The following is a 10,182-nucleotide window of genomic DNA, read 5'->3' as shown; positions in this document are numbered from 1 at the left end:
CTTTCTCAACAAAGCTTCAGCTTGTTTTTTTTCTTTTTTCTCTCACTTAGATTGAACTCTAACTCTCTCTCTCTCTCCTGTTTTGCGAAATGGAAGTGCAGGAAAGAAGAACAATAGACATGTCTTTAAATAAGGGATGAAGTGAGAATATTTGAATATCAACTATAATAAAGCATAAATCTTGGTGATGTGATAAATCACATAGCATGAAGGAAGAAAGCAGCTTTGAAAAAGCTGATCTCTATGTCATGTCCATACATTTCAACTTTCGAATTGATTGCTTTGTTACTTTAGCTTGAGCAAATAAGGTAATCTCGTTTTGTGTTATATTGTGGCATGTTTGTTCTTTTCATTGTTCCCTATTGTTAGTGGTCGGATAGTTTAGGTTTACGAAAAACGTGTGTGGTTTTCGATAGATAAATATTATTAGTAGTCATCGTTGTTCCTTTTAATTAAAACAGCCACTTAATCATTCATCAAAAAGAGTCCTCGATACTGAAGTATTAATCGAAATCAGATACTCAAATATATTAGAAATAGAACAGATAAATAATATAAATGGGATTCTATGAAACTTCAAAAGCGTAGCTTCAAAGTTATTTTAAAATCACATCTGCGGAATCCTGTGCGCGGATATCAAAATCAAGAATGATTAGCTATAACAAAAAAAAACACGTACAACTATTGCATGTCAATAAATTAAATAAGGTTATCTGTAACTATACCTCGACTTGAAATCCTTAATTTCAGGTATGTTTTCATCGAAAAGAATCTGTGATCCATCTAGGTTGGTAATATAATGGAAATGTCCTAATAAAATTATGTCGAATGTACATAAGTATAGGAAAATAAGACCACTAATAAATTATATTTGTGGTTCCATAAAATTACCTTGTCGCCATTCAATTCTCCAGCAGCTTAATACACAAATCACTGTGTTAGCAGTGGTAGAAAGCCAAAATTCATTTAGCTTCTCCGCTTGGTTTCCATAAGCAACACACCTCAGCTCAGTCAAGCTTATAAAAAGATGGATGTATTGTTGAAAAACTTAAATCAAATTAATATTAAAACTACAAACCATAATATTGATGATAACTTCATATATGAACTAACCCTATGTTTATTAAGGAGAACTGAATTTTCATCGCTGAACCATAAATATCAGAAAGTTCTTGGTCTTCAGTATCTTCGATATCACCTACGCCAACCAACGCTCCACATAGGTCTGTTACGAAAAAAGGAATATATGAAAAGTGATCATAGAAATATTAAATTTATGACTTCATGGCACATGTACAAAGTTGTGAGGCAATATTATATATAAACATAAAGAAAATGAGATAGACATACCAAGACAGAATTTTGGGTGAGAAAAACCTTCAATTATACTATTGAAATTGCCGAGAGAAATGAAGTTGCAATCAGATATTGGTTCAATCTTTGAAACAACGGATGATTTTGTTAACTTAATATGGAAATGGCTCTTGGTTTTTTTAAACATGGCGACCATAGCTGGTCTGATGGAGAAATTACATATGTCAAACCACGAACCAACTTCGAGTTTGACGGCACTTGAAAAATCTAGTAGATCATCACAAGTTGCTTCTATCTTGAAGCCCTGACAGTATCAATATAATATTGAAACTTCTGACATTTTTTCATAATGAAAATAAGATATTAATACAAATTGAGTAATCTTATATACTTACTCTTGCATCGCCCAATATCATTCCGACTTTACGACTCAATGATCCTCTAGGCGTAGATACCCATTTCGTAATGACCCTGACACGGATCGTTGTCTTTCCTCGAACTGCACCAAGTTCAGATAAATATGACATTTTCGACATTTCTGAATTTAATATGAATGATTAGTAAGGGGATATTGAATGTTTGGAAGACACCTAAGCTAGTATCCTTCTCATACATATATAACCAATACCACGGTCATGAAATTAATACGTCTGACTAATATGGAAATATAACAAAAATCTACGTAAAGATCAAATCGGAAATAAAAATCATTGCATATCCCGCACAAGAAATATATCATTTATTGTAGGAATCAATCTTATAACAATATACATAGTACAATGAAAACAATTATCAATAAATATTACTAAATTTAATATTCTAAATTTGACTCGGCATCTGGTGTGATTGTCATTTAAAAATGGAAACTCTACTACGAAAATTTTGCATAGTATATATTGTTATATAATCTGCCGATCGTTAGTTTACTTTAATTACATCTTTAATATAGTAGTCACCATATATAGTCCATACGATTAATTTTTTGCAATTACCATTTATATCTCACATTTATATTGTGAGATTTGATGAATATTCAAACATTATTGTTTGATTTCCGTATTAAATTTATGGATATTATAGTTCTTACATGCTAATTCATGTTTAGTTTAATTAGTACGGGATATCACTCATATAACTCGTTCCTTTCCAAAATCATATATGAGAATAGAATATGATATTTCTGTTATAGTCAAAACTTTAAAAGGTAGAATATTAACCCAATTCTATGGAAGGTCATCCCAAATAGTAAGGGGATATTTCATAAAATATAATTAATCTAATTTCCTTAATAAAAAAATAATAGCATTCAAAGATAGAAGAGTTATTAGACTATGATTTTAAAAAATACATGAACAGAAATGTTTAATAATAAAAGTCTGTAAAAGTGATATTTGAGTTTGAATGATCATAAGATGTGCTTTCTATATCATTGCCTCCTGATAGACGAAGAATATGCTGTTTTTAAAATGAGCAAATATAAGTTTCATAATTCGGTAGTTAAATCAAGAGAATCAAAAATACTGAATAAATACAAAATTATCTAAAGAGATAAAGGAAACATATGTCAACAACGCTAATCCAGCGGATCATCACCTGGAATTAACTGTAAATAAAAACAACGTAAATGAGAGTCGTAAATTGCAAAGCATATAGGAGTGTACCTAAATGTCACGTTCACAAATTAAATCTTGGAAGATCTCCTTGTAAACAACATTCATTGTTGAATGTTGCGGTTTCCCGTCATTATCAGTGATAAGAATCTTCAGTCCTTTTCTTGATTTCACACGAGACACAGCAACATACAATTGTCCATGTGAGAAAACCGGTCTAGGTAAATACAAACCCACTTTACCTAGTGTTTGACCTTGGCTTTTGTTTATTGTCATTGCGAAAGCCACTTTCAGTGGATATTGTCTTCTCCTCATCTTGAATGGAAGCTTTGTATCAGACGGTTCCAACAGGACTCGATGTAACCAGACCTTATCACCAATTCTTTTACCAGTGATAACCTTAGCTTCTATAATGTGGTTCGCCATCTGGGTGATCTGCAATCTTGTGCCATTGCACAAGCCTTCGTCAGGATCAATATTCCTCAGTAACATCACTGGTGTACCAATCCTTAGCCGGATAGAATGATTAGGCAATCCTGAAGTTTTTATACTGTTCAGAAACTCAGGGGTGAAAACGGAGTCATCTTTTGAGTTTGAATCTGCTGGATCAATACTATCAGAGCTTAAGTATATTCGTTCTTCACCTGCAAATGTTTTGGTGAAAATATAAAAGATATAAGTATGAGATAATGCAATGGTAAGCAACTAAGTTGAATTCAAATATTAAAAGTTATTTAAAAAAATATTGTTACCATTCAATTGATCAAGCATGTAGTTGTTTATGACATCTACGTCTTCGTTGGTTGGACACAAAATAGCTCTCTCGTTAAAGAACATAGGATCCTTTGAATCTTTGAAAGTGGTTCCATAAACTTCTGCAACAATAGCCTCAATAGGATCGGTGCATTCGGTTATCAGTAGATCCTTGGGAATGTCTATCATTTTTTCACCTGTATTGGGTTCATTGATCTTTCCGTCTCCTACATCCAAAATCCATTTTGAGAACTCCTTAATCTCCTGAACTTCTTGACCATCAGATTCTGAGAAAAGCCTCATATTCTTTGTTAGCTCCAAGACTTTGCAGTGCTTCCACAAATAGGAGGATTTAAGAGAAGCCATGACAATATCAGCACGATTACCCTTGGGAATGACGGGTAATATCTGTCTGAAATCACCGCCGAAAACAATAACTTTTCCACCAAAAGGTATTTCATCTGTAGTCTTCATAATGTCGCAAAGACTACGATCAAGAGATTCAAAGCAATGTTTGCTCATCATCGGTGCTTCGTCCCAAATAATAAGTGAAGCTTTAGATAATAACTCCGCCTGATGGCTACCGGGTTGTATTTTGCATGTTGAAAATTGATCGGGATTAATAGGAATACTAAACCTTGAATGAGCAGTTCTTCCACCAGGAAGCAACAATGCGGCGATGCCGCTAGAAGCAACATTAAGGACAATGTCTCCTTTCGAACGAACAGCAGCAGAAAGTATGTTCCATAAAAACGTTTTCCCGGTCCCCCCAAAGCCGTAGACGAAAAACACTCCGCCTGTAGAACTATTGACTGATCCAATAATTTTTTCGTAAACTCCCCTTTGTTCATCAGTCAATTTGCCTAACCACTCTTGATGTTGTACACGCAACTGTTCAACTGGATAGTTGAGTTCAGCTTGCAGCAGCTGATTATCAGTATTTGATTGGTCGTTGTCAGTAGGCTGTGGCATCGTCTCCCATTTCGCCAAAGACACATTCTTACGACGCAAAACCTGGTCAATCAATAGCAAGGCACAATTGAGAATCTGGTCTTCACTCAATATTAAACCTGCAAAATTGAGAATTTAAATAGATAAACGATCAATGCCAGAGTAAAATATTACATATTAATTCTGGACGGAAGCGGTTTAAAGGTATGAGTATACATATCAGAATGCAATAAATTTTGGCTCACATAAAAACAACCATTCCAAATATATCAATAAAGAAGTCTTCGAGTTCCATACAAATTCTAGCAATAAACTTATAAAGTGACATGCGGAGATAACTCTACTTAATATCACTTGGTAGAGTTAATCGTTTTATGTTTATATAACTATCGTTGTATGTTTATATAACTATCGGTTACAAACAAAAATAAAACCACTTTTTTTATTTCAGAGACAGAGTTCGGTATATATCTTTGGGGTTCAAATTAAGACAACTAATAAACCGCGATCAATTACATTCCTAACAACATAAAAATGTCTTCCTTAAAGCAGGCATATATTAGTAATCTAAATAATAAAAGTCGGGTTAAAATTACCTAGGTTACGACGCCTTCTTCTCTCAATATACAAAATATCTTCTGATAAAATATCTTTTGTTGCTTCCCATACCAATTTGGGAGAAGATAGACTCTCAGACAACAACATCTGAGCGAAAAATTTTCTGACGTACTGTCCTGATGCCCAGAAACTACACTCTTTAAGTCCTTCAATATACTCCTTATCGTCATCCAAAAGACCGAGCTTATAACATGCATCTTCGAATGTTGGCTGAACTACACCATCAACTGTCTTAATATCAGCATAAGACCTTGGACCTCTTATTTTATTTATTAGGACTCTCAAATAATAAAGCTGTCCAGAACTTGGCGAAACATGTTGCAATCTACCGATAGCAAAACCCTTCTTCCGTTTATTCCATACTTTTCCCTTGGCATCATATATGAACTTGGTCGGCATCTCCGCATAAGTGAGCAATCTAGCTTCAGGGTAGTGTTCACAACAATCGAACCATGCTAAGAACATAGTTTTCGTCACTTTTACCCTTGCGATAACACTTGCAACTGTATCTCCTTGCTTATAAACAACAGGTTGATCTCCTTCTAGATGGAATGTAAGCTTCTCAACTGGTGTAGCTCTATAATGAGTTGGGAAGGCAAAAATCCGCCAAGTTGACTCACAAGCAGATATATATCTACAAAGATAATATAAGTTATTATAAAAATATTTGTCGTAATAAATTATAAAAATCGTTTTCCAACCCAGTTTCAAAGATACCTGGCATCAAAATATTTTTTTATCTCATCAACTTGTGGTTCCAAGCATTCTCCTTCTGTGGTGGCACCATTTTCAGCTTCAGTAGAATCCTTTGTGGTCCTATGAGTCACGGTTCCTGTCACACAGTCTGATCCTTTGTTGATGTACTTGAATAAGTATTTAATAGATCGGGATTGATTGCACCACTCAACATTGATATGTGCATTGTATGCGAGCAGGAGATGCTTGTTATATGGAACCACAAATCTATTATCCAGCTTAATACCTTTCTTCTCAACAAAAGAGCCATTTTCTCGACGCCTGTAAATGGGATAACCTTCTGAATCCACCGTAGTTTTCTCTACAATCTTTCGGGGGAAAAATTTAGTACATCGTCCAGAATCCATGCATGGAGACTTTTGGTTGGCAACACCACATGGTCCATGAATCATTGTGTCCTTCACAATTTCATGCAGGCGAGGTTCAAGTATATGATCAGGAATCTCAGCTGATATGATGCGATCAATATCATCAGACGTAGGGAATTTGTCTTTGGACTCCATGAACAACAAAATATGAGCATGTGGGAGGCCTCTTTTTTGAAACTCTATTGTGTAAACAGCTTCACGTTATAAGAGAAAAAGAATATTAGTTATCGAAAGTAAATTTATTTAATTATGAGTCTAACATGTAGAATAGTAAATACATACCAGAAACTGTTTTCCCAAGCACATGTTTCTTAGTTAGATCATCCATCAAGCTATCAAGCTTTACTTTAAATAGTCTACAGCTCAAATCAGGCCTATCCTCCGATCGGAGGTTGTGTTTCTGAAAATATCTGGTCAACTCAGGCCACTTTGGATTACATGTAAATGTAATGAAGAGATCTGGAAATCCATAGTATTTGGAAATAGTCATTGCATCCAAATACATTTGATGCATATACCTTGGTCCGCCGGTGAAGGAAGATGGTATTATAACAGGGTTTCCTTCTATAGGCATAGTTGAATTACCACCGTTTGCAGCAGCCAGAAACTTGCTAAAATTCAAAGTCCTCAAATTCCCCTGATTCTTCCTTATGTACCGAAGACGATGAGTTTCAATCATTGTGTAAGCATCAACCAAAAATTGTTGTAGTAGCCGCCTCGAAAATAGTAACACCTGAGAACCAACCAAACGGATCTGAATCCGATATGCAAAAAATTCCCTCATGCTGATGTTTGGCTTCTTTCTCTTGTTGATGCTCGTAAAACCGTTCCTGATGCCTAGACGGAAACCATCCTCGCCGTAAGGAAATAAAATTGGATACTGTAGTGGCAGATAACACGGATGCAACTCGTTGATCCTTTTAAGCTTACCAGTACACTTCTCCAAAATTATATCCCTTTTGTCCATATTGAGCTGGAAATCACCTACAACCAAAGCTGCAACTTCGGATGAAGTAGGGAGATTGTATACTCGACCATCTTTTTGACGATCATTAATCAGCTTTAATGCCACATCCTGGCTTTCCGTTTCATCATTAAATCTATCGATGGCATTCCTGAAGGTCTTTACATGGATATTGCAACCTCTTAGCATTTCCATGATAGACTCCACTAAATCAGGTCTGATTTTACTTCGCTCGGTATTCCCGCTATACCAATATCAAAAGCATAAAATTAATAGACAATTCAATTATTTATATAGTGTGAAATAATAGTGAACGACAACTCGTAGATGGAATTGACTCTTACCTCAAGGCTGATATTCTGTTTTGTACTTCGTTCTGAGTATCATGAATATACAACTGAGAAAATTTAGCAGGTTCGTTGGCCTTTGGCTTCATACTTCCAATCAAATGATAATTCTCGCCATGTAGTTTAAAAATCTTGGGACCTTTACCGCTGTTGACTGAATTATCAATCTTTCCGCCAAGTGATGTAAACGAAAACATCATGTTTATTGCCCGAATATTATCTCGAAAGTACCTACTAAGAGACTCATCATTTGTTAGGAGACCATGAAGAAAAGCAGGAGGTTCCTTAAGAGGAGGAAGTTTAATTTTTCCTCTAAGACAACACATTGTGAAAACAGGTGTTTTAGTTCTCTTCTTTCTACCAACACGCTCATTATACCAAAACAATGCTCCACATCGAGGACATTGGTAATCCAGATCACCATCATCTTTGTATTCTAAGGAAAACGGAATACAGAGTTCAGAATCTACAATATAGTCTAGTGTTCCTTTCCTCAAAAATAAAAAACTAACTCACCAAATATAATATAAACTGTAAGTAATGTACCTTGTTCTGTTATAATTGAGGAAACTGAAGGAACGGTAGACGAATCAACCACGGGGGGTAAAGAACCAAAGAATCGTTCAAAACAACTTGAAAACTACTATGATATTATCATGTAACAGATTTAAAGAATCTACTAATAAATTATATTAATAGTCTGTTAATTTACAAATGTTATAATCTAGTGGATTTAGATTATCTCCGGCGCACGCTTTCCTTGATAAGATCTGCCTATATCAATAAATCATTTTGAAAAAAACAAATAATTATTAATTTACTATATATTCTATAAATTTCTTAAAATATTTGTCTCTACTATAAATTATAGAAATAAATACATTATTTATTACAATGCGAAGGGCGTGTATGAATGAAACAGAGCTTCTTGGTCAAGTTGTGAACAGAACAAGACTCTTAAACTGTTTGTCCCTTCAAAGCAAGATCCGAAAGATCAACGACCACCACCACAATCGTCACAAAATGTTTGATTCTTCTTCAAAATCGTTTAATACAACCCATTTAATATTCCCGAGAACGTTCGACGATCATCAAGATTCCGGCGTTTGTTCACCTCCTCTGTGGAGAACGAGCCCACCCAAGAGCCCTCTTCACAACAAGCAAGCCAATCACCAGAACCCCTCTCATGTTTCCAAGGCTCAGGTCATCGCTCGTGGTCAGCGAGAGCTTATGGAGATGGTTAGCAAGATGCCCGAGTCGTGCTACGAGCTCTCCTTGAAGGATCTCGTCGAGGTGAACACAGCAGAGGAGGAGAAAGATCGGGAAGTGTTGGAAGAAATGCCTCAGAGAACGAAGAAGATGAAGAGCAAAGTGGTGAGGAAGTCAAAGAGCGATAGATGGGTGGATCCGAGGAGTCGAAACAGGGGAGTGAATAACAGTGGGTTTCTTCTGAATTTAGGGTTTCCTGTTAGCTTGGGTGCTAAGAAAAAGACTAAGAAGAAGGATGATGATGATTCTTCTGTGACAAGCAAAGGCTCTGCGGTTTCTCCCAGGCCTTCCATCTTAGAGGATAAAGTTTGGTGGAGGTCAGAATCGAGTAGGAGTCTGAGAGGTGTTTCGAGGATCAACAGTGGGGGCTCGAAGAGCAGTGCTGGTAGTAGTAGCAGAAGCAATAGCGATCGAAGCAGACGCAGTCTAAGGTTAGTATATCCATAAACTCTGGGAATTTAAAGGTTCTATTTTTAAAATATTTTTGATCATAAAGAAATAAAGAAAACTGAAATATGATTTGGGTCTAAGTTGATTTTGATAAAGTAGTCCACTTTTGTTAAGAATCCGTATGCTTGCATCTAGTTCTTACTGTTGTGGATACTCTTGTCTCTTTGTCATGTGAACCTTGTAAATATACTGTGATGTTTGGTAGTTTTGTTGTGGTGGGTTTGAAGTTAATGGTCCTAGAAAGGGTAAATCAATGTAGATGTGTTGGTTGCACGAGATTTTTCTTTTTAAAGTTTGGGACTTTTTAGCTCAATGGTAATGACTGAAGATGCTAATCATGTTCTGTGTATACATTGATTACATGAGCAACTAGATTTATGCATAACCCTCTCGCTGTTTCCTAATACAGGGATGAAAACAGAGGATGCTTATCTTGCCTCTGGAATGTATATCTATGATTATGAAACTTCATTGGTTTATACACTTCTTGCTTTAACCTGAGCTGGATTTAGTGCGTTCTGTAAATCCATGGACGAAGGAATCCAGGAATGATGAAGATGGAAGCAGAGGACATGAACATCTTCTTCAATGTACAACCAACTATTCTATCCCTTTACTTTTCTTTTAGTTCTATATATTACTGAATTTTCTTAATGTATGCATATAGAGCACATGATGATGATCTTATTATATGTAGATTGGTACTACTCTAGCTTTTGCTAACATAAACCAATAGAAGTGTACCAATGCTCATCGATATATATCAAAACGTTACGGTTTTG

General features: G+C 35.5%; 2 protein-coding genes across 2 annotated transcripts; one reads left to right on the top strand and one right to left on the bottom strand.

Moving 5' to 3' along the window:
- Positions 1-2,975: 2,975 nt before the first annotated feature.
- On the bottom strand, positions 2,976-7,881 carry LOC108815454 (uncharacterized). The gene is made up of 6 exons (XM_018588053.1): positions 7,679-7,881; positions 6,653-7,578; positions 5,964-6,564; positions 5,225-5,880; positions 3,677-4,747; positions 2,976-3,568 (listed from the first exon to the last, which is right to left on the bottom strand). Exons 1-6 carry the CDS (start codon positions 7,879-7,881, stop codon positions 2,976-2,978), a joined length of 4,050 nt encoding a protein of 1,349 aa, XP_018443555.1.
- Positions 7,882-8,590: 709 nt separating this feature from the next.
- LOC108814938 (uncharacterized) lies at positions 8,591-10,182 on the top strand. The gene is made up of 2 exons (XM_018587594.2): positions 8,591-9,381; positions 9,810-10,182. The coding sequence occupies exons 1-2, from the start codon at positions 8,591-8,593 to the stop codon at positions 9,856-9,858; spliced, it is 840 nt and encodes a 279-aa protein (XP_018443096.2). The 3' UTR covers positions 9,859-10,182.

Source organism: Raphanus sativus, chromosome 7 (assembly GCF_000801105.2).
Source record: "Raphanus sativus cultivar WK10039 chromosome 7, ASM80110v3, whole genome shotgun sequence".
In the NCBI taxonomy this organism is placed as follows: domain Eukaryota; kingdom Viridiplantae; phylum Streptophyta; class Magnoliopsida; order Brassicales; family Brassicaceae; genus Raphanus; species Raphanus sativus.
The sequence above is the reverse complement of the archived record's forward strand: the minus strand, read 5'-3'. Positions and strand labels throughout refer to the sequence as shown.

Excerpts from the sequence above, each read along its gene's own strand:
- LOC108814938 (XM_018587594.2), top strand. The coding sequence starts at position 8,591 with ATGAATGAAACAGAGCTTCTTGGTCAAGTTGTGAACAGAACAAGACTC. Across the intron at positions 9,382-9,809 it reads CGAAGCAGACGCAGTCTAAG|GGATGAAAACAGAGGATGCT; the intron begins GTTAGTATATCC and ends TTCCTAATACAG.
- LOC108815454 (XM_018588053.1), bottom strand. The coding sequence starts at position 7,881 with ATGATGTTTTCGTTTACATCACTTGGCGGAAAGATTGATAATTCAGTC. Across the intron at positions 6,565-6,652 it reads GCTTGGGAAAACAGTTTCTG|CTGTTTACACAATAGAGTTT; the intron begins GTATGTATTTAC and ends TATAACGTGAAG. Across the intron at positions 5,881-5,963 it reads AAAAAATATTTTGATGCCAG|ATATATATCTGCTTGTGAGT; the intron begins GTATCTTTGAAA and ends TTATCTTTGTAG.